Source organism: Passer montanus, unplaced genomic scaffold, assembly GCF_014805655.1.
Source record: "Passer montanus isolate IOZ18808 unplaced genomic scaffold, ASM1480565v1 scaffold7, whole genome shotgun sequence".
Classification (NCBI taxonomy): domain Eukaryota; kingdom Metazoa; phylum Chordata; class Aves; order Passeriformes; family Passeridae; genus Passer; species Passer montanus.
In genome coordinates this window covers 4,753,708-4,778,911 of record NW_024372147.1, presented here as the reverse complement: position 1 = coordinate 4,778,911, position 25,204 = coordinate 4,753,708, and the positions used below count along the sequence as shown (strand labels likewise).

Genomic DNA, 25,204 nt, shown 5'->3' with positions numbered 1-25,204 from the left:
AAATGTAAAAAATAGGCTGTCAAATCAGTTTGACAACTGAGGCTTTGTTTGTCCCAGTTTTAGGTTATTTAGCCTCTGAAGCCACAGAAAAGCGTAGAAGCTTATGAAAAGTTGAAAAATTTATTATTCTGGAGTTAAACCAGAAACCTTTTACTTGGTAATAGCTGCTAAGTTTTGTAACAAGGTTCTGTGCTTTCTTTTCCTCACAGCTGTTAGGCAGCTGTTCTGTGGAGAGGTCCTGGTAATTACTGGCAAGTTTGTTGTTGCTACTACTCTATGAGTTACTGTTGAAATAACCTTTCTCCTTGCAACTGCAGAATAGCGTGCATGACGACAAGAGCTTCCATATCATCCAGTTTTCGCTGTTCATCAGCAAAGGAAAGTGTCGTTTTATCCCACTTGTTTAGTCAAATTCAGACAGATGCTTAAGACACAGGAAGTACCACAAAACATGCTGAGCAAATGTTTAAATTAAGACATATGCTCTGTTTTTACTGGCAAAAGGCTGTGCTCTACAGTGCTTAAACATAAAAGCATTTTTCTATCTTTGAAATATACTAATTGCTATGATGCTGCCTCACTGACTGTATTAGTTTATGGGCTGACTTGCAATTGCAGAGGAGGCCAGCGGTGACCTGTGGTTATGGTCACCTAACAGTTTCCCTTATAAAAAATACTCATGTTTTTTAATTTTTTTTTTTTTTATGAAAGGAACCTGCTATAAGGGAGATCATTCCAGTGCGAACCTCCAGCCCCTTTGGGGCAGTAGTAGGGGAGAGAGAAGGCAGAGGGAGGAAGAAAAGAGATGTGTACCTTTGCAGTGAGAAGCTCCCCTCTTGCCTAGCACTACTGCTCTTTGGGTTGTCCATTGTGGCTGGAAATATGATACAGGCATAAGGCTCCTTCTGAGCAATCAGGACTTACTGTTCACCAAGAGAGCCAAGCTGCATCACCATTTTGTATATAGCTTTTGCACCATTTTGTGCAGTGAGATTTGCTGTCCTTCTAGAGGCAAAAAAGAAGTGCTGAGGTCATTCAGCACAGGAAAAAAACATTAATTAGCAGATAGGTTTCAGAGTGAAGTATTGCTTTGCTGGGATGCCCAGGCTTTGCATCATTTGTGTAAACTTGATCCTGCCCTATTGTGTATGTGCATTGTGGAGCAGGTTTTAGTTATACACTTGCTGATCTCATTACCAGTTTTCCTAGAGGAGCTTTTTCATTGCGCAAAATAGACATTAGGAAAGTAGAATTAAGACTGCAGAGCTGATTGTAAAGCTGGTTTTAAAGTGTTTGGCTGCTTGTCTCAGTTATGGACATAACTTCAAACATGAGGATTCAGGCATGTGAAATAATTGTCATTGTAAGCTCCTTAAGATTCTGATTTTGATTTATGTTACAAAATGTGAAAGGGCTGCTTACACCAGTCCATCACATTGAATGCCATAGACTAGGTGAATTAAAACTGGTGAAAAAATTTTAACATTGAGTCTCTCAGACAGAGAATCCAGAATTATCAATTTGGTCTTACTTTTTTTTTTCTTTCTTTTATGGATAATTGTAGTGTACTGTTTATGGATGTAGTAGAGAATTTGGCTTATCTAAAATGTGGGTTCATTTGTGAACAGTGCAAGTATAATTGTTAAAAAAGTTACATTTGTGGTCTGAAAATTGTGTACATCTAGTCTCTGACTTTCAGAAAACCACAGGTTCAGCCACAAGGTGCAGCAGGGGCAGAACAAATATGATAATATGAAATGCTGGCTATATCAAAGGTTGCTCGCGTTAGCTAGTGCATGACATAAGTGTATCTGAAAGCCAAACATATCTATAGTCAAGAAATTCTGTTCTATGTCAGAAACTTGAACGTTCAGTTTAAAAATAAATCTTTGTTTTAAAATGCAAAACTATGAATTGGTTTTGAGAATACTTATTTGTCTTTCTGTTTATCTATATTCTTATAAGTTCTGTCTTGGTTCAAGGTAATAGTTTTACAGTTCCAGTGGTACGTAGTGGAAGATGTCTCTGCCTAAGGCAGGGGGAATGGAACTAGATGAACTTTAAGGTCTCTTCTAACCCACTCTATTCTGTGATTCTACTTCAAGTACTTCTCTGACTTTTTTTTCCCTGATAACTGTTTGTCTTAGTGGTGGCACAAACTGTAATTCAGTGTAGCAGAAATGGTTTTGAGCATAATATCAAAAACAGGTGTCCATATTCCTTTAGTTTAAAGAATACTTTTTAACTATAGCTAAAATATGTAACAAATAATAAATAGAACTCTGATAGTGAGTTCTTGCCTGTATGGATAGGATTTCTACATAAAAATTGTCTTAGCCCCAGACAGGTACATAACGCTCTGGTATTAAAAACACTGTGGTGTTATGGCTAAGACACTTAAATGTGCAAATGTCATGCAACAAAGTTATAGTCCACATTCTAAACTTGAATTGGTCTCTTTATGGCTATGTCGTTGTATGGTATACTGTATTGCCAACTTCAAATGTTAAATCATGCCATAGAATATCATGAGGTTGGCTGGAAATTAATGCAATAAACGTAACAAGTTTGGAGTTAATTTTACTTCCATTCTCATTTTAAGCTGCCAAACTGTTTGTGTCTCGTGCTTAGGTTTCTTGCTTCTTTCTTCCGTAGTTGGTTTGTTTTGCAAGAAAGGAGGAAAACATACCAAGATTCAGGATAAAGCCAATGGAGCTAAGTATGAGATACAGCTGACAATTTTTTGTCATCATTTCTTGCTCTTAGAAAAGGTGTGAGGTGTGTCTTCTAAGGAAAAATAGTACCAAACTCAAAATACATCAAGAATCTTTCCGAAACTGCTTGTTAAGTTTGTGTCGTAAGGTGGCAGAGATAGGATGGTGAGAGTTCTTCATGTGTTAGAAGGAAACAGAGTGTAGTTTTGAGTGGTGATCTTCTAAGTTGGTCTCTCTTTTGGTCTATTTAAATAGCTTCTCTGCAGAATCACAGACAGAGGTTTTTGACATTTGCTGCATGAGATTCTAATTCTTTAAAGAAGAAGAACTTTTCACTGTTGTATTTGGGATGTGAAACATTAGCAGTAAGAACATGTGCTTTTCTTTTTTCTTGTGTTTGCTTAAAAAACCTTAGCAGAACATCTCACAATTGAGCAGAAGTAAAAGTTTGTCCCCTTCATGTCCCTGTGCTTGGCATCAGGTGTGTATTTCGTCTGAAGCCTTGATAAAGAATCTGCATAACAACTAGGTCCTGCTGCTAAATTTTGTTTGGTATGTATACATGTACTGTGTGCATGTTCTGTGTGATTACAGATAGAATTTAATTTTTAAAAATGTTGCTCTCTATCTAAAGTATAGTAAACCTCTGTTATGTTACTCTGTCTGCCTATGGATGTGATTGGCTGTTTAGAGACTTTGCAAATGAGAAAACCCCCCTCTGACCCCATTCTAGTTTACCCCAGAAAGAAGTGATTGCCCTAGGATTGAGTTGAGTAGCCAGTGAAGGAGTAGCACCATAGAGAGGGCAGGACGAAGCTGCTGCTGAGACCTCACCTGTGTTTCAATTACAGGTGTAGCCCATGGTGCACATATACTACAGCAAAGGAGTGCTTTGGAGAGCAAACAGGATCTTATCCCCTTGTCTTTTCTGACTTCGAACACTTAATCAACAAGTCAGAACAATACATGCTTCTCTGCAAATAGTTAATAAAATATTGTGGTACTTAACAGCAGTGACAGTAAATGCTTTTGAAATTTAACAGTGACCATTTTAAAACTGGGAACAAGAACAAAAAGGCATAGCTTGGGTCTGTTGTGTCGTCAAGGCAATTGGTTTCCTCAGAACTCAGGAGTGCCCATGGGGTTGCCACAACAGACTTGGTTGTGAATGAGGGAGGAGCAGGTGACTTGCTGAACTGGCACAAGTGGTGAGATCCTTGTAGAGGGTGGTAGAATGCTTGCTTGATGGTGCACAGACGTCAGACCTGGCAGAGTTAGGGTTACAGGATGTTACTGGCAGTTGCTCCGTGGCTGAAGCTGTCATTTACTATGTTATCTTAACAGTATTATATAAAATTATTAATAAGGCAAACTTGATTGAGCTTTTAGCTGGGGGTTAAGGAAGAGAAAGCATTTTGATTACTTTTTTTTCTTTCTTGAGTCTCCTAGCTTCTTGGCAGGAGAGGTGGATCTTCATTTTTGCACATTTCTTATAATGAGATAGATAATGGGAGTTCTAGATTAACCAGATATCCAAATATTTTAATCTCTCTTTCTTAGTAACTTACATGTGCTGGTAAACCAATTTCTCCTATTTGTCATACAATTCAAATGTTACTTTTTAAAACCAGTGGGAAAATAGAGAAATCTTTGAGCCAAGTTTTTATCTTGGATAACCACTTTTCTCCTTTTCTGCCCTTTTACAGGGGTGAATAAGAAGTTGTCAGCCATGCTGCATTTCTGAAATGATTCTTGACTTCTTTTTGACGACACAGTGCTGTTTTCCAATTACACTTTCCTATTAAGTGCAAATAACTAGTGCTGAATTTTCATCTGTCTGCCTTGAGAGATTCTGTGTTGGGTTTGAAGTGGACTAGCCACCATCTTGCCACTTGAAGTGGACTCCATGTCGGTGTTTGTGTCCAGCAGTTGAGCCTAACTGTGTTGTGGTTTTGATTAAGACGGATGTAAGTCTCCAGTGGATTTTTATGGTGGCTGCAGGAGGCACAAGTTCAGTACTTGTCCTTCATGGAGCACAGTGGACCTGCAGAGAAAAGGCAGTGTTGCTGTTTATTCTGTTTTGTGCTCTAGATACCTGCTGATGCTTCTGCAGGGGCTTGCTTGCCTCAGATCTGGGGAAAAGGCCGTTTTTAATTTAGTGCACGTAACAAGTTACTGGCTGGGGTTTCTCCAGCTGCGAGTTTGTGAGCTCTGCAGCCCTTTGCAACAGTCTTGTGACATTTCTGTCTCTCACTGAAATGGAAGTGATATGTACATGATGGGGCGTGATCTAAGAATAGTTACTTAATATCCATTATTGGATGAGAGATTCTGGAGAATCACCAAATATCGAATGAGTATGTGTTTGCTGTGGAAGGAAGAGGACCCCTTCCAACCCACGTTCACTGTGTAACAAGGCCGACAGTACCTTAACTGCTTTGGAGTCTCCTTTGTCCTTGTGGTCCAGAGGTTACCAGGAGATATAACACCACAGATACTTGAGCTGTCCTCCTGTCTGCTATTCTGTTAATAGTATTTGGAGATCGAAGCTGGAAGTAGCAGATTCAGGTCTTTGTGATAACATTTGGAGGAAAGGAAAGTGCGTAAGACCAAACCTGGCCAAAACACTTAGACTTTTCCATTTGAGGGAGAAGGCAAAGAAAAGGGAATATCTGGAGGAAGCTGTTTAATTGGTTTTCTTCTCACATCTCCTACTTCCCTGCAGTGCCATTCACTCTGTATGAGAACCATCCACTTTCCTAGTGCCCTCTTTGGAAGATGGCACTATGCTGATGTAGAAGAGAGAGTCAGCTACAACACCACTAATGTAGGGTTTCTGTAATTTTGTAGAGCATATGACTAGACACAAAGTAGGTGCCTCTTCTTGAAATACACATCCACAGTGTTGAATAACACAGGGTTTGAAAGGCTTTGGGCATAAAACATTCCCTGTATGCCTGTCTCAGTGTGTTAACAAAGGATAGATTGTCTGTTCTTGTACTCAATTTGACCAGTAGACTTTCTGCCTGATTGCAGAAGGCTGTTGCAGTCTGAACATGTTGCTTATTTACAGTTTTTATCAGTACTTCCTAATTTCTGCTGGCAAGATGTATGTTTTTTTTCTGTCTCATCCTAAACACTATCTAAAACAACAGCAAAATCAAGCATTAATGAGGCTTTCCTGCTTATTTGCTGTATTAAATATCCTTAGCAAATTCATCCAAATGTCAAGGGACTTTTTATGTCACAGTTACTTTTTATGTATTTATTCTTGAAAAGCAAATTGTATGTGAGTTCTTGGTTTAATTAATTCAAGAGTGATACCCTGCTTCCTTTGCATCTCCCTGCTTTAAGTCTTTTCTGGAGGTGGAAAACAAAGCTAATAATGTGTCTTGAATGTGAAGAACATAAATAGAACATTTTCCATGGGTATCTACCCATTTCCATGGGTATCTACAGGCAGTTAGTCTTCCTATCCTCACAAAGTTCCCTGGTTTATCTCTATAGACTAGTGATACCACAAAATGCATGCTGCTTCAGTTGTTGGCGGCATAAGAAAAAAGTCTTAAAATTGTGTGCCTGTGATATCCTAGAAATTTCTGGGGCATGGTTTCTTTCTGACATTTTTTCTAAACCCACAATCTACCAAGGATGAAAATTTTTCTTGTTCTTTGGTTTGATCATGTATAAAGAGATGTAAAAAACAGCAACACCACAAGACTGTACAAGAAGAGGGCCCCCATGAGCATACATGTGGTTGCTTTTTTCTTTCTGAGGTTGTAGGTTGCTGTTTGAGGATGAGTTTTCAAGCATGTATACAAGATGCTTTTAAAACTAATGCTAGCAGCCTTGCTATTATACGCCTAAAGAGCCTTCGTCCATGGAAAGACATCAGACTTTTCTTTGCAGATGCAAATGTCTAGCTTCTTTGCGTATGCAACTTTTTTTTTTCAAATATTCTTTCAGGCAAATGGACATAGAGGCCTTATGAATGTAGGAATTATCTTCTGTCCTTTGTTTAGTTGCTGTTAGCTCTATTTTTGTGCTTGGAATTCAGGTGTATATTTTGTCTGAAGCCTTGATTTTTAACATCTCTTTGTGTAGGTGAAAGAATCGTGGGGTAATCTTAGCTTACACATTCTGAAAGAAAAATGCAGCTGTAAGTATGCACTGCATTAAGGGTCAAGAGGTTTTTTTTCAAGCCTGTGACAGACCTGGAGGGCCTGAAAATCTGTAGACAGAGGAAATGCCTCACTGTATTAATGTAAAGCAAGGCAGAAAGCTCTCAGGTGGATGAGATGCGGCTGCCAGGATATGGGGCATGGAGGGAAGCTGGTGCAAGTTTTTGGACTATGCTGTTAAGGGATTCCCATGAAACCTTGGATAAACTACTTTGACTGCTCTCTGCAGCAAGATAGGAGCAATGGTGTGGGCACTTTTGCAGTACTGGGCTGCAGGACAAGGGCAGGCAAGTGTTTGTGTGTGGTGTAAGAGACTCAGCACGGTACCAGAGAAATATAGCACACATGGAGGGTACTTCATAAAGGGAACGTTGAAGTTGCAGGAGTGTCCCAAATCTCTCATTGCTTGAAGTCACCAAAGTTGGTGCTGTCAGGATGCATCGCCTTGGCTTAGTAGTTTCAGAATCACTTTTCAAAGAGTGGCACCTAATGTTTATATCAAAGTAGAAGCATAGTATGGATTTTTCTTAAACAAGCTGCAGAAGGCAGGACTCTTGATTCATCTCAGTTCAGCTGTTTTTTTTGTCTACTAGCAAGACCCATGTTTCTTCTGTCTTAGGAAAATGACTGATATACCCAGCAGAAAACACTCTGGTTTGTGTTTCTTAATGGTCCACTGAAGCTGAAAGAGGAGAGGTGCATTCTGTGCTGTCCCCCCTGGAAAGACTCTGGTCAGCTGGATGACTAGTACTGGCTTACAGTCCCTGCCCAAAACCTATTTACATGGTTTAGCCTGTAGTGTTTTTTCATATACATTGGTTCTAAGCAGGGACTGGAAAAGAGACTTTCCTTCTCCAGGGGAAGAATTGGACGTATTTCCACTTTTCACAGAAACCTATTAGGCAGGGAAAGAGAACTAAAGAAAGAATATAAGTAATGTATAAATTGTTCCAACTAAGCTCTTTAACCACTATGGTATTACACAGAAGTCTGTCTGATCTGCACTCTTTTTTTTTTTTTTAATGTGTTGCTGCTGTAATTTATGTCTGAATAAAATGCTAGCTGAGATTCTCAGCTATCTGGGGAACATGGCTGGAGAAGCACTGAATTGCAGGAGTTGTAGGGACAAGTTGCAGGGCTGAGTTGTGAGCTGTGTGACAAAGAACTCCATAATATTTAAGCCAAAGACTCATCAGGGTTAGTGGGTAGCTTCAGGGCTGAAGATGGAAACTCGTATGCACTTTTTGTGACTTCATCACTGTGTCATTTCTGAGTGGGGAGACTAGGTGCTGAAGACTGTAGTTTGGGATTTTTCTGGTAATGTGCTCTGGTGTTTTTAGGATGTAAAGCTACATTTACATAGCTGTAAGTAAGGGTAGAAGCCCCCATGTGCTTAGGTATTCTAGAAAATCCTCTTGAGTATCTGTCTCTTGCTAACATTCTGCAGAATTAAATGTCTAGTCTGTTAAGACATTTTTAAAAATCCCATTACATATCTTTTGGAGACTTCATCTGTGGCTTTCACTGCTTCAGATCTCTGTCTGGGAAGTGGAAATAATACTGTTTCCTGAGGCATTGCCCTTACCACAGGGGATTGTTTGGAGAGCAGAGTGTTAAGAAACAGGAGGTGAGATGCTATTACATGGGAGTCACTTAGAAGTGGCTGTGTTTATCTAATAGGGTGGTATGCTTGGGGCAGAGTGCTCTTTCCCAAGACAGTTTTGTCCTCCTTTTGTTTCCCATGTGAATTCTGCTGTCTTCTGTTCCAGCTGCAATTAACAAATTCCAGTAATGTACCTTTCAGTGGTAGTGCAGTCAATGCTTTGGTTTGTATTGAGGAAGTTTGCCTGAGGTGGTCCATCTTCTCAGCCTTTGTTGTCAATTTGGACAATGGGGTAATACTGCTTTTTTACCAAGGTGGGATTTTTTGGAGCAAACCAAAACAAAATTTCTGACCTTATGGTAGTATTCATGTGACCTGTGTGCCCAAACCTGTAAAATGGATGTGTAGCTATGCATGAGTGGTGGCAGCACCATGGGATCTTCATTCTCTAGTAGAAGCAATTACATTGTAAAGTTAGGGATAATGGGGAGTTTGATACACTTTTCTGTGCTGCAGAATTAGTCTGAGGCATGATCTTGGTGTAGCTCTCAAATAGATAGTTTCCCAATCTCTTTTTAACCACGATTGTATTTTTACCTGCCCACTAGACAATTAATTCCTCTTTCTTGATTCATTTATTGCAGAGATTGAAGGAAGGAAGGAAGGAAGGTAATGACAGTGAGAGAAGTTGAAAGATTAGGCAAACCAGGTTCATATTCAGTAGTGAGGATCACAGCCTTGACTGAATCATCACTCCTCAGTATATGAATACCCTACACGAGAGAAGCTGTAAATGTAAATTGAGCATAAATGCAAGTTGAACTTTTGAAAAGAAGCACTAGTCTAAGGACTCTCGTCAATACGATATAAAAGAAAGGTTTGATATCTGGTTCTCTCTGCTGCAACACTGCTCTGCTTTTCTACTTTGGTGAAGCAGTGGAATTTAGTGGTAAAGCAAGTCACTTTCTGTATTGGAGCATCAGTTTGCTTCTATGTGTTATAGTTACCCTCTCTCAGAAGGGCGTCAGCTTTGGATGCAGAACAGCTACGAATTTAACAAAACTATAAAATATTTCAATGTACAGTCTAGGTTAGTCAGTAGAGCTGGAGAAAGTGATTTACAACCATAACACAGGTTCTGCAGTGGATATTGAGAGTAATTCTGTATTGCTTTAGACTGTAGAAAAATGGCATCTATTTTGAATACTTTGTTTACAGGTACAGAGTTAAAATAAAGTGATGTTTGGTGCATGTGGGTGGTATTTAAGAGTATGACTGAAGTACACACAGATGTGCTTGAACAGACGTGCTCAGGTCCTAATAACTGCGCAGTTGGCAAGTTTTGACTGTGCTGATTATTTATCTGGCTCCTTTAGTTATTTTGTAGCTAGTTTAAGGCAACTTTAGTTTTGTGTTCAGGAGCAGAAGTTATGCTTGTGATGGTAAAAATAATTGTATCCCTTGTTGGTGACATAAAAAATAAATATGTTCTCACTTCTCTTTCCCTTGCTTTCACCCACACTTGGTGTGTTATAGTAGTGAAAATGGACTTGTTTCAATATATAAATCAGTAATTTTAAACTGATTTAACTTTGTATTGAAGTATACTATTTTCCAACTTATTCTCATATCTTCACTGAAGCACACACAAAGGAAGCACAGTCTGAGTTATCTGCTTGTCATCAAACCTATTTTTCATCCTCCTCCCAGCATTTTCTGCTTCTTTTGTGAAAAACAGATAATGATTTTACACAAACAGGTTTGCAAACCGTCAGTAGGTAGTTCAGTAATTTTAAGGTTTCCTTTCTTGTATTTCTGGCAAATTTCTAATGCAAATAGGATAGCACAACTAAGTCTCTAATCGTCATGGGAAGCTGCTATTACAAAAAAGGAATAATTATCATAGTTTGTGCAAAACAGATTTTCATAAACCAGAATATATCCAACCTCTGTGTATTTTTGTGGGTAAAATGTTAGAATTTGAATTAGTGTTTTTCATGTAAGTGCTTGCCTGAAACATTTTGATTAAAAAAGTGGCAAGATTACAGACCTAGCAAGCTAAATATGAAATTAACAAGCCCAGAGACTGCATTTTAGTAAACCATAGAATTATTTCATGTCAAAAAGCCAGAAATCCATTAAATCCACAACAGACAGGGCACGGAAATGTGGTTTTGCTGTCTCTCATTCTGTCTCATATGACTGAAAAAAACATACATTGTTTTGTGAGTGTGGGTTTTTCTTCACAGTTTTGACTAGAGTATTTAATTTCTTCATTTGACCAGTACTGACGTAGTATGTTTGCCACTAGTTTATATGTATTTATTGTTTTGAATTCGCTGTGAAGTTGGATATTGGTGATTTGATTTACCAGATATCTAATAGGTGGCTCTAAAGGCTAGTTGAAACTTCAGGCTAAACCAATCATAATAGCAACCTGAGAGTTGGAAAGATTAGGATGTGACTGATACCAATAGGAATTGGTAGCAGTGTAGTGGAGGAAGTGAAACAGGTTGTCTTATCTTGCCCAGAGAACTACTGGTGTCTCTAATAAAATGAGCAGCTTGACAGAAATGCTGCTGCTTTTGTTTTCTGACTCAAAGGAGTGCTCAGAAAAAGTCTGATTTTGGAGATTTTGTGTGTCTAGGACTGAAGTCTTCTGTGCACTTCGAGGGGAGAAGATGGCATGTTAATGAAAGGGATGATCCTGCATTTGGGTCAGCCCTGCAGTAAACTGGGCCTGTGATGGTGTGTGTATTTTAAAAAATGTAATTGTTTCATTTGGAAATGGGCTCTGCTTCAGTGTGGATAAATTAATTGCTTAGTTTATCACATGCCCATAAAAATTTTATCAATAGATAGTGCAAGAAGGAGTAACTGGATTAAGGGCTACTTCTATGCATTAAAGCATCTTCTCTGACTACTGCATCATAATTGGTGAGGGTGTAATCCGTGTTTCTGGCCCAGACGTATTTATAGTAGAGAATCATGGGTGTGAAACTGGTACAACTCTGTGAAGGAATCTTCTTCTGACTAATGCCTCTTTTAATATGGACATGTTCAAGGAGAACTGCTTTAATCACATGGTTAATCTGTTTAGAGCTATTTACCCCTATATTTCATGTGATTACCATGTTCTAGATGCTCTTATTAGAGTTTACAGGTGTAGAATCATTAAAAGCATGTTTAACAGACTGTGTGTCTTGAGTAGTATTTGTCTAGAATTAATGCAGTTCATACAGGTGTAGAATCATTAAAAGCATGTTTAACAGACTGTGTGTCTTGAGTATTTGTCTAGAATTAATGCAGATCGTAGTAGCTCTCCACAAAGGGTGATTACTCACTGGAAAACATTTCATGACATCTGCATTGCCAAACCAGATAGTTCTTGCTCTATTCCTCCTGTTCTCCTTTTTATGGCGTTGACTTAAACTTGCTTTTCTGCATAAAGTTATTCTATGTTGAAATCCCTTTTAGAAGAAGAGTGTGTGAGAATTTCAATAATGCTGATGTAATTTAAAGATAAATGCCGTTTGGTGTTGCTTGACTCAGATTCTGTCTGTTCTGGTAGGAGTTTTACTGGGGAAATGCCATTCAAATGAATTGAACATCAAGATGTACTTAGTGTATCCAGCTGTCTTGGATGAGGGAATTTTTGTGAACATATTAAGCATGCATGTCTTACAAATGTCTTAGCATTTGCTTTGCAAATATATCTTCTTAGGAAGGCTGAAAAGAGAATTGTAAACTACCTGATTATTTTAGAGGTATTTCCCTAGTGAAACTACCACTTGTTAGGTATTCACATGTTAAAGGCTTAAATTACCTATTCTTTCATTGTCCTAAACTTAGGAGGAAAAATAACAAGAAATCCTAATTGCAGAAATGTTGAAATTGGAATAGTTATTTTCAGCAGAGGTAGTTATGATGAACGATGATTGAAATTATGAGCAATGACAATTCATATCAATGTTTTCTTCTCAATAGAATTTGGAACTAAAGTCTTTTTTTTTGGTTGTTCCTCTTTAGAAAGCAGTATTCTGCTGCATCAGGAGTCCCCTCCTGTTGAGCTGGTTGCTACAGCAAGTCTTTTACTTAAAAAATGCAAATAGGAATCAGTATCATCTGAGCGTGAGATGATACTGAGATGTGTCAAGTGTGGAATGTCCAGTCTTTACTTGTTGGCTATTCTGCTCAGCTCCCCAACTCCATGGCACTGTCCCTTGTCCCTCAGGGCAACACGTTCCAGAGAAAGGGAACTGGGATCCTCACTGGCTGTGTTATCCATGGTGTAAGCTCCTAGTGACAAGCTGCTGTGACCTACAGGGTACTGGAAGTTTTTAGCTGGTGCTTCTGTAGGTCTGTGGCATTGCCATCTCAAGCATGAGGAAATTGTGAGCCAACGCCTGAAGCTGAAACTTGCATTTAAATTTGGAGTAAAAGGAAATGTGTCGTACATATATCATAGTATTTTAGTAAACTTTCAGTTGTAGTATGTTGATCTAACAAACAAAAACTCTTTAGATCAGAAAGGGAGATAGATGTCTTAAATGTATTCTGCTCCTCAGATGAACACTCTATTCTAGCAACTGGGATTTGGTAGAGTATGAATCATTTCTTTATCTTGAGAAAGAATTAGCAGGTATCATACTTCAATTGGTTCAAAATGTGAGAGAGTAACATCTTACTTGAGTTTCTGTCTTTATAAGCATTCAAAATCAAGACTTGAAAATACCATTGCCAGAGAATCCACTGCACAGGGATTCTGCAACTGCACTACAGCTTTCAGGGATGTTAAAATTGTGCTGTTCTGTATTGGCTTAAAAGGGGCAATATTTTTGTCTGTTTTTTCAAATACTAAAATCTGTTGCGTTAATCTGAAGAAATTGCATCTGAGTATTGCTCATTTTCATGGTGGCTATGAGTTAAAATGTTGCTTCCTTTAAATAAAAATCTTCTTTCTTTTCATTTTTTTTTTAGCTAATTGACTGCTGTTTGTGATGTATTGAGAAATTGCTGGGTAGGAAGAAGAAATGAATAATTGAAGGCAATACGCAGCAAAGTTTCCAAGCACTCTGAGAATTCTTGTAAACGGAATTAACAAATCCACCAAATAGATGAGTGTTTATTCTTTGTATTTTCTTTTCTGGAAGCAAACAAAATCAAGTGTGACTATCAGTGAATCAGACAAACTATGGACTCCACCCTTCCTAATCTGCAGGGCTGAGGCAGGTAAAGGAAACCAAAAGTGGAAGAGAAGTAATAATCATGTTCCTAAAGCAGAAGGACTGTGAATGGCTTCCAGATGAATTTGGAAGAAAATAAACTTGAGTTCAGCAGTAACATTGTATTTCTTGTTTTTATGGCTGACTTCGGATTTTTGCTTTTATCAGTTTATTGATTGGTTTTATGTAGTTAATTAAAACCTGTAAGAGCACAATACTTGCTGGAGAAACTAAATTTTCTTTCTTTGCAGACTGTTGTATATTGCCACTAGTTGCAGTGCTTTCTGCACGTATTGGAACTGTAAGGTACAAGTTTTTTAGGTGTAACTGGAAATCTGTCACAATCTTTGCAGTTCTCAACTCTCCTAGTGTTAGCTTCTAAGTGATTAACATTTGAAGCATGCTGTTCCAGAGTAAGCAGTGTAGCCATAATATTGAGAGTGGATGCAAGATAATGGGTACCTAGAGCTACTTCTGAGTGTTCCTTTATATGTATTTGCAGATGAAAGTGAATTTCTGGCGAGGGTCAGAAGTGGACATTGATGGTTCCATTTTGTAGTGGGAAAATTATTGCAGTGTTTGTGGTAACATTAATTTTTTAAAAATCAGAATCCTCTTTTGTAAGGATTATGTATGTAGATTGTAAAAGCATGATTTCTTTTAGATTAAAATACTAGATATTTTCACCTTCTCTATGAAATCTTACCCCTAAATATTTTTTCAGAGCAGTTGAGGCCACCACCTCAAGTTAAACACAGGTCTATGGAGAACAGGTTTTTGCTCTCTGTCTTTTCTTGTCTTTGTTTAATTTTTCATGGTGTAGCATTAAAACTATTGATCTGCAATATTCCTTTCCGACTAGTTTTCCTGTCACTCCTGTGAAACAAAGTGTAAAAAACCTTGTGATGTAAATAAATACATAGGAGACTTCTTCCCCTAACTAAATTTAAAAAAAACAATGGAGTCTAAAACCAGTGTATGCATATTGCTGCAAGGACAGGCTGAAACTGGCTTGTGCCATTTCCAGCAGGTGCAGAACTGTGGTCAGACTCTTTGGCAGAGAGTGTGAGGGCAGAAATTGAGTAGTAAGAGACTGTGCATGTGTTATTGTCTTTCAGCAGTTACAGAAAAGATTAAAATGGGAAATTCTGAACTAATTACAGCTAGGGAACAGATGCAAAATACTGAACGTTAAGCTGAAGCTGCCTAGTGTGGTGCCATAGGTCTATAAGTTTAAAACTTTTTTTTCTGTATTTTATTTAACTGTGAAATCACAGTTTAAAAATTGGTAGAGAGTGGTGGAAAGTTTTCATCCCTATGTAATGAGGACATATTTCACAAAAAAGGTATTGCTGTGAAATGCTGAGGATTGCTTGTAGGTGAAGGCATAGTACCTTAAAGAGGACTTCAAAGCTCTACTGACAGAAACAGCATTTCCTGTGGCAGTGTCCTTTTACTCATTTCTGTCTGATTTTTCAGCAAGTGTTTCCTGCTGCCTTTGAGGAAGGGAAATTGAAGCCAGTCTTTGTTATTTCAAGTTCCACTTTCAGTCTTTTTTTGGATACTCTGCAGGTACATAGGGCAGGGCAGGATGCAGCTTTATGGCTGCCTGAGCAACCGAAGAACTTTGGTAATCTCCAGGCTGTGCATTTCTGTTTCCCTACTTGCTGATGTAAGTTGATTTTAACAAAATACCATCAACTTCGTCAGGTGACAGGCTTGATGCATGTTTGTATGTCACCTTACTTGACTTGCTTTTTATTGTCTTAATCATGAATGATTCAGGATGTATCCTTTCATTCTCAGTTCACCTCCATGTGATTCTTGAGACATTAAATAAAAGCTGTGTCTTATCAATTCACTTCAGCAGCCCACAGAGCAGTATGTACATTAGAAAAATCAATTTTGAGAAGTCTGCCACTCCAGTTTATTTCTTATTCTGCTGTTTGTAGTATTTTTTTTTTTTTTTTTGCAAAATAGGCAAATAAATTAACTTACAAAACACTAAATTAACTTGCAAAGGGAAATTTACATAACTTTATGAGCTTAGCTGGGGCGTTTGTAAAAAAGTTGATAGGAAAGTGAGGTGGAGAATGGTACTTGTGGTTATTTGGAGGTCTGGTGGTGGTGGTTACTTCTATGTGCATTGCTAAGATTGTTTCTCCTAAACATCAGCAATTGGCTTGGTGGAGATCTTTTTTATTTAGTGTCCTTCTTACCACAGAAGGTAAGAATGTCTTTTCTCTCCACTTGCTTTGACTACAAGAGTAGGCTCTTTGTGTCGTGGTTTCCAAACACCATTTCTTTAGGGCTGAAGAGAAATTTCATATTCAAGGCTTGTAGTATTTCCTCCATTTCTGTGGAACTGGAGTAAGCATTTCCAGACAAAAGTCTGTGATTAAAACAAAACACATTCTTCTTTATGAATGAAGAGTTAATTTTCTGTGAAATACTAAGATTAGCTTTTTTGCTTGCTTTATTCAGAATCATGATATGTTTCATACAGTGTAATAATGTTTTTTTGTTCTCACTAATTTGTGAAATGCTTGTTTAGGGTGTGTGCATGTGTTCTTGGTAAGCACTTAATAAACTAGATTGATCTTTTTGGCAAAGGCTGCATAGAACAAATTAAACCTGAAATAACAGTTGCTGCAGATTATTTTTCTGAAAGCGTAATTGCATATATTCTTCTTCCTACTGGCTGCTGAAATGGGTTTCCCAATAATGTTTTATTATTCTGGTTTATTTCAACAATACATATATAGTAGTTTTGTTTCCATTCCACTGACAAACCTAGAGCCTCCAGTGGTAATTCTTTACCAGCAATTTTTTATAATTGTAATAACCATGCAACTTTGTGAAATATAGTGGAAATATTTTCCCCAAAGTTTATGTGCTATAAATAAAATCCTAATTTTCTTTTTTCCACAGAATCATTTATGGTTTTTTTCCCAGGAAAAAGGGAGAGCAAATAGGTATTTTTGAGCCACGAATTTATTCTGAACTCTCTGTTCATTAGAACATTTTGAACATTTGAATATCTGGAGTTTATATGACTCTTGATTCTTTTTTAATCTCCATCAGTGCTAAGAATTGGGACATATGCTAAAATGCTAATTAAGGCATGTGAACATATTTAACCGAGTGCTTATGTCCTGTTTTAGCTGTGTGTGGCAAGGGTAAATGGAATTAAACCACCATGTTGCCATCCTGAAGGGGATTTAGGATTCTAACTGTCCATCACATGCTCCTCTTTTCCAAGAGCTGACAGCTGTTTGTACTCCAAGGACTAGCTTTACTGAGCTCCCTTCATAGACTGGGTCACCTCAAGGGGCCTAAAGTATAGTCTCATCTACAAACTTATCTTTGAACATTTTTCAGAACGCTTTAGAGGCATTTGTCAACTTAAGATGCCAGATTTTTGGTTTTGTTTAGGAAATAAAGTACCTTTTAACCATCAGGTCAAAAAGATTTCACTGTCTGAATCAGAAACTTAAGGTTTTGCTCTTGTGTTGAATCCCTGAAGCAACGGTGAGGGGACTGTTAACTGATATGGGTCTTCATAACTTTATTAGGTTCAGATTCTGGCACAGTGATTTTATTATCATCTCTTTATATGCAGAAAAAAAGATAAAAGTTAACATTGTAGTTAATAAATATTTAATCTTTTTTTTAAATGATGCCACGTAAGTGTCAATGAAAAGAGATCAAAATTTTTAAAACAGTGTCTCCCAAAGGATGCAAAGAATACAAGCTTGCATTACATAAGCAAAAAGGTGATTTGAGCACAAGCCTTTCCTTTCTGCCTTTCCTTCGTTTTTTCTGGTTCCATGCTGGTGTGTTTTTATGCAAAACCAAGCATCTTTTGTGTTCAGGAAAAGGAGTAATAGAAGTGTCGGTGTTTGTTAACAGATTTGACAAACTGTGGCAGCAAAAGCTATCTTTTTTATATTTTGGCATGAACAGTCACCCTTTTATTGGGCCATTAATGCTATTTCAGAGCGTCATGCTGTATCCACAGGCAATAATTTAGCAGTTGTTTATCAGGAGCTTTCATAAAGCTTTGAATGGTATTGTAACATTCAGTAACACTAGCAACAGCATTTCAGAAAGCGTGCCAGTTTACATGGGATATCCGTGAATATAGTTATTTGGGAATGCATGACCCACATAACCTATAAATGTAATTGGAATTTACAGTGCTGGCATAGGCTGATGGATAGCAGATTAGAGCCCTGATTAACCATGTGATTCACAGGCTGGAAATATGTTGTCCTAAGAAAGATTCATTAGATGCAATCAGAATTTCAAGTGGTCAGATGAAATTCAAGTATGCTGTTTGCTTTCCTTCCCCCTCATTCCCCCCTTGTGTTTTTCTTTTTAGGTTGCCCTTGTACTCATTTATTTATTTATTTTATTTCCAGAGCTGGAAAATGCTACTTTGATGAATCTGTTCCTCACCCTAAAGCTGTCTGTCTGTTATTCATCAGAAAGCAGGTCGCAGTTCAGTGAGCAGAAGAAAAGATTTTAATAGAAGCTGTGCCAAGGGCTGTAATGCATCATTTTAGGGCCCTAATTACATTACAATGACAAATATCAATGGTGACAACAGCAATAACCTACATCCTTTAATGGCTATGCTGGAAAAGGAGTTTGGGCACTGCGCCATCAGATTAGACTTGGTTTCAAAACATAGGCCATTAGAAGTGTGTGTGTCCACAGCATTGCTGGCTGATAACTGAAGCCCAGTGGAAGGGCCTGTAAATAAATGAAGCCTCTCTAAAGCCTGGCCCAGTGGGACAAAAGAGGTAAAATTAGATGACTGTAGAAGCAGACGTGTTTCCGAGGCAACTTTGACTTTCCGTGTGAGGAATTGGATGCCTGGTTTTATGAAATCATACTTTCTCCTTCTCCTGGCAGTTAGATTGATCATGAAAAACCCATTGACCTGATGCCTAACAGAAAAAAGAAATCCTGAACTGTTGTTCAAATGTAGGGTTGTAAAAATGTGTGGGAGTAGAAATGCGAATTTGTGCTTTAACATGTGGCAGAGTTTGTACCTTAAGCAAAGAAGAATGAGTTTCCAGGCTTCCTCCAGGGGTACTAGGAATAGGTCTACTGAGATGCTAATCTGTGTCATCAGTACCTACACCTTCAAGCTTCAGGGCAGCATCTCAAGAAACCCACCCAACTAGCTTCTGGCAGCTAACTCCTTTCTCATGTATGTTTTGTGGAAGACAGTCAAGCCTATTGCTGTGGCATTATCTTCTGCAGTTAATTGTCAAAACAGTTGAAGTATTGAGACAGAGTGTACTTCATATTTACCGTGTGAAAATGTGGAGTATGAGACTTTTCTTGGTACAGAACATGTACCTTCCTATCATTTGTGCGTGTACACAGTGTTTTCCTTTACGCTTTCAGACTGCGTGTGGTCTCCGAAGGTAGGCAGTCTGTGTCTCAGTCATACTGTGTCTCTGCAGTCTGCTGCTGCTCAGCTGGGCTGTTTCCTTGCTGCCTGAGTTTGGAGGATGCTAACTGTATGCACAACCATGAAACGGGGAAGCTTTTTGTTACGGAAAGTGAAAACTGTTTTAATAAGGGAAAAATGTAAACACTTTGGCATAACAAGGGCTTTTTGGCTTTGTTGTGATTGGCCTAGCTGAGAAACACTGCTGAGGAAATTTTTGACATCACTTGAAGCTGTTTTAGCAATTTTTCTTCTCCATAGCCTGGGCTGGGTGCTGTCTCCATCAGCTCACTTCCCTGAATGCAGCATGAAAGGACTCGTTCTGCACTCCAGTGGGATTGATATCAAGAGATTTATTGCCGTTGTGTAACTGTGCATATTCAGCCACCTGCTTTCAGTTACTTACAGCTTTTTAGAAAACTCTTTTTAGTTGAACATTTCCCAGGTTTGGAATCTGCCAGAGGTGAATTTTGATATAAATACTGTGCAAATATATTTCAGCCACATTTTGGCCAGAAGAGCAGTGGAAGAGAGACATGCTTCTTTTGGGCAGGGGGGAGAGAAGTGATAAAAAGAAAAACATCATAACTGAAATAACTTGAAATACCTATGGTTGAGTACCTTACTTGAGAAGAAATGCCTCAAAGTGAATTGAATAAAATTATTTTTGTTGACTAAGCTATATTCTAGCTGAACAGTAATTTATGGGTTTGATGGGGAAGGCAGTGAAGTTTTACAGCCTGTGTTACCCAGGAGGTCAAATAAGACAATTTTAACAGTCCCTTCTGGCCTTAAAATCTATGAATCTACAAGCTTTTTAAAAATGGATACTGAGCTCCTGCATGGCACTTCAAGCTGTTTTTTTTCTGAGTTCCTTAGCAGTGCAGGAACTAGATATCTAGCTGATGTAGCTGTGGTAGAAAAGAGGTTTTACAAAGGCTACTGCCATGGAGCTGTGCAGGGCAAGGTTGTGACAGCCATCTTAAAGATGGGGAGGAGTTGTTTTGCAGCAGAAGAAAGCAGGATGTGCCTTTTTTTTTTTTTTTTTTTTTTAACGAAGGCACATGTGTATGTTAAATGGCAGGTCAGAGTGGCTTCAGCTTATGCCAAGACAGGGGCACTGGGGAATTTTCTGCTCATGCGGAAAAGCCTTAAAGAATAAAATATGTAGTTTTCTCTGGCTTTAGGGCACTCAGGAGATTTCTCAAAAAAAATAGTAGTGTGGCTGGAACCCAAAATTCGGAAATGACTAGACTAATGGTGCTTGAACCACTGAGAACAGGTACTTTACAGCTGTGCCTTATATTACAGTCTACATTTCCTTAATCAAATACTGTTGTTCAAGTAATGCTGAATTGGATTGTGCAGCCTTTCTGGCTGAAGCTTAGGTGCACAAAACTTGTCACTCCCTGTGCTGCGTTGTGTAATAAGTAGTTCCTTGTCAACAGTGCAGTGAATGCTGTCTGTTTAAAAGAATATTTAAGTTATTCTGGGATATCTGATATGATAGATGTATTTGAAATTTTTTGATAATTCAGATTTTTGCTGAACAGAACATAGTATAAAGTATCCTGTAAGGTACCTGTGCTTCTTAGAAAAGATGTAGTAAACAAATTAAAAAAATCATTAAAATGTGTAGATTTAATGATATGAGGACTTACATAAACAGTGAAGACCAGTGGGGAGATAAAAGGACAATTTAGCATAGAAATTGCTATATAAATAGCATATGGGACTCTAGGTGGATTTCAGAGAAAGGGAGAAAATGTATTCCAAAATAACATATATTAAATTGTGTGTATCACACAGTATGCACAAGGGGGCAGAGTTAGTTTCACATGTACTCTTACCTCTTGCAAACCATGTCTGCTGGTTACATAGCTCTCTAACTCTAATATTTATTGAACCCAGATTTATTTTATATGAACTTCTGACTTCTTACTGCTACTTGTGAGCCTTTCTGATCTACAGATTCTTCTCTGAGTGTTTGTCATTTAAAAGACAGCATAGCAAAAAGGCTAGAAGTTTTGCTTTTAGAGGAAGGAATGCTAAATTGCATGTTAGTATGTCTTCATCCCATGATTCGTGACTTTGCAAGAGGAAAAGCATTATGTCTGATCGTAAAATGAGGAACTGATCCTGGTTAGAATTTAGTGTAAGAAAATTATGATTTATGGTAGGAAAGTCTGTGTGGCTTTGAATATTCTGCTTCTGGAGCTGTAATTCTTGTGTTATTTAAACAGATCTCCTCTGTCTCTATTGAGATTTTTAGATTAAATACAGAGAATTGATCTCTGACATGAAAATAAAATGCTGTGTATTTTTAATTTGTGGTTACAGTTGCCACGTGAAAGTAACTACTACTAACCAAGAGAACAGATAACGGCAGACGCATGTTACAAGACTGCAGTATTCCTTTCTGAAATATATGGCAGAATGATTATCAGTAAGATTGTGTATTGCAATGTTAATGTTCTCATGATATGCACTGTTACAAGTAAATGGCGTATTTGTTCCCTTTGCTTACAATGGCATTGCTCTTATTTGAAGTGATCCTTTCTTTTGCGTCATAGGAGAGAATTCAGTTTGATACACAGAATTTTGTTTTATCTTTTTTGTTACATCTCCTGAAGATTCTGTTCTTTAAATTCGTATGATTGTGTAATCAAAATTAACTACTCTTTGTATCAGTTTGAAATAGTGGTTTTTAAGAAAAATACTTTAGCCAGAAATTGCTAGCTTCCTAAGTACATTTGGATCCATGCGTGAGCACTTTTGTTACTTTGAGAACATCTCTTGGCCAGAGAATGGCCAGAGTTGAAAGAAAACAAATGTCTCTTTAGGATTCATGGGTGACAGTCACATTTGAGAATTTATGTAATTGAACTTCTTTTTTCTTGTGACTTGCAGGCAGAAATTGTCAAGAGGCTGAATGCTATATGTGCACAAGTCATTCCCTTCCTGTCCCAAGAGGTAGGTAGTCATTTGTACTGTTTCTGATCTGAACGACTGCATCATTGTATCTGTTACAAAAGTGGGACTTTGTGTTGAGACTGTTTACTTATGGATCTCTTGGTACTTGTGGAGGACTTTCCATTGTGCTGTTACCACTTTATCATCATTATCTTCAAGCCTATTATAATATAATTTAAATATATTTATGGAATGGAATGTGTTGTAATGTCAAAGCAGAATTTTAGGTTAAATATTTTTCTTTAACATACAATGTAGTTTCTCTTGCAATTACGATTTTGTGCATCTGAAATCAAAGACAGCTTGCAAAAATGCTAGAAAGGCATAATTTGTGCTACATCCTTGGCAGTGAACATTAAAGTTCAGCAGAAACTTCTGTTTTGGTACATGAATAGTGATGTTCAACACAGCAGGCATAGAAACACAGTTTTTGTGCTGGCTTTTTTCTCTCTGTATCCCTGATTACTTCCTACCTTAAATCCATTTATGTTTTTGTGTATTTGGGGAATATAAACAGAAAATTGAAACTCACTGTGAGCTAATTTCTCTAACCATTAATTTTCTCCAAATTATGATTTGCTAGTATTATTGTGAGTGCATTGTAGATAATTTAAAAGGCACTGGGATTTAGGGGAGTAGATGGGAGCTAATGAGGAAGCTTCTGAGCAACTGGCATGTGTGAAGTAAAATAGGAAGCGTGGTTCATGAAAGGAAACCTTTGGTGCATAATGGCCTCCCTTGTCCACCCTCTGAAGGAAGGACTGGATACTGGGATTTGTTGGTGCAGGTTAGTGTGCATCAGTTTAGCATATGGTTTCATTTCAATACAACATGTAGCTGCAAAGACAGAATTGGAAGGTGTATTTTTATGTATTGCATCTGTAAAACGTCATGCCTGAGAACACGATGTGACTTCCTCCTGGCTTTTCAGTTGTTACATAAAATGCCAGTGCTTTTCAAGGGAGCTGCTCAGCTGGCTGCAAATGAGAGGCTGCATGCTCCGGTGACTTCCTCCTGGCTTTTCAGTTGTTACATAAAATGCCAGTGCTTTTCAAGAGCGCTGAGAGGCTGCATGCTCCATGTTGCTGTTCAGCTAATGAGCTTTGTGTGTGCCACACGTGTGTGCGTATCTTTGTGTTTGAAACAAGAATTATGCCATCAAAACTAGAACCTGACAGTGTTTGTGAGTGCCACTATACTTTCTGCTTATTAAGATGGATGGATTTGTGGAAACTAAACGATGTGTAATGCTCTTGCTCCATTGCTGGAGGAACAGAATTCAAGTCCTTCACAGATCTAAAACAAGTAGCTGTTTTGTACTTTGACTGCTTCAGAGTCTCTATAGTGTGTAGTTACACGGTTTTATTTGCTGTTCAGAGATAGCATACCATATATAGACAGCAGGGAAGGATTGAGAAGGGAAGCATAAAAAAGCTTTTCATGTGTCTTGACAGTGCAACTGCCAGTGACTTTTTTGTAATGGGTTTAGGAAAAATCTTGATGATTTTTGACCTCTTCAAGTAAGAATACATATTTAAATCAGTATATATTGGCATACAATGATGTGTCAAAAGGGAACTGAGCTTCAGGTTTGAGTATACTAATAGTCTTGGTTTCTCTCTAATTTGTGTCTTTAAAAAGTTAATGTCTTAATGGAAGTCTCTTTATTTCATCATCCAGATTAATAGAGAATTGAATTGCAGCATGCTTTTGCTATTTATGCATTTTACATGCAGTCTAATTGTGGAATAGTGGCTGAAAAATGTGATCAGGCTTCTTTATATTGTGCCTGAGGGAAAAATGAACAAAATACAGTGGTTGCATGCACTGATGGCAACATTATTGCCTCATAATAGCACCAGGTTAACTTGTCTTATTGCTTGTTAACTTTGTAAGGAATCAATGGCTTGTGATAACTCACTTAGAAGTGGGAAATTGTGGGCAAAATCACTAGAGATCTTGTGAAAAGGATGCATTTATAATACATCACCCTACTGTGTACTACTGTCTGCTTTGTTTCTGGGGGCAGTCCAGTAAAGTAATCAGTAGATTCTCCAGGCCTCAGTCAGTTTTATTGTGCTGTACATCATCTAAGCATATATTTAAAACAAAGTTTCTAACCTGCCTAAGCACACAGTCAAGTGGTACCTTGTTTTTACATTCATTCCAGTTTAGGCAGACTGTAAATAACAGCACCAAGAAATACAAGCTTCCCATTTTTGTAGGAAAGAGTGATTCTGTGGTCAAAAATGTAGAGATGGACTTCAGGGGCAATGTGTGTTCAATTTCTGGTGTGGTTTTGGGCTTCCTGTGCTGCAACAGTCATTTTCCACCTCTGTGTGATACCAGTGTGCTCGAAGTAGTCCCTGTTGCATAAAATGAAAGGGGTGCCTGCATGGGTGTAGGTTGTGGTCATTCAGTTAATTTAGTTTTATCTTCTGCAGTTGGTAGAAGTGCAATGTTGCCATGCTTGAATGACCTAGCCAGTACAGTGCAATTAATTTTATGTCTATAGCCATAGACAGTGCCTCTGCTAATTGACACTTCTCAACTGAATTTACCAGCTTCAGCAAAGTATGACACTTCCACAACCCTGTGGCTTTCAAGCTGGGGCTAGTTCCTGTCTGCTCAAGGTAGTATGTGTGGCTGGTTGCAACCTTTGGCTGTTATTGTGGGCTAACTGCTGAATGACCTCAAGTATTGGATAGTGGCATTTCTTCAGTGTGTCTGGACATACTTATCACAGTCACCTTCTTTTGAGTAAATACTGTCTGTGTATTTATTCATGGAATACATGCAAGCTGGCTGATGTACAGCAAATTATGTAGTTGTGGCAACTTGGAGCTCGGCACTGCTTGCAAAAGCTGCATGAGAAGCAAGTACTGCTCTCTGTCAACTTAAGTGCCTCAATGTAAGCATTTTGATAGGCTGAAGGAGGCTGTAATAAACTTTTTTGGGAGGTTCACTTTTCTTTCCAACTGCCAGTGAACTAGCTAATAACAAGCTAGATGGATTGTTTTTTAACAGTCTTCATCTTCAGT

The 25,204-nt window shown here is 38.1% G+C and overlaps 1 protein-coding gene across 7 annotated transcripts in view; it reads left to right on the top strand.

The window, feature by feature from the left end:
* LOC120512022 (transducin-like enhancer protein 4) overlaps positions 1 to 25,204 on the top strand; it is a 97,466-nt gene that overhangs the window by 8,661 nt on the left and 63,601 nt on the right. For all 7 annotated transcript variants that reach the window (XM_039729866.1, XM_039729865.1, XM_039729868.1 and 4 more), the window contains one exon: positions 22,101 to 22,163. In XM_039729866.1, coding sequence (XP_039585800.1) covers positions 22,101 to 22,163 — 63 coding nt within the window. The remainder of the gene's footprint in view (positions 1 to 22,100; positions 22,164 to 25,204) is intronic.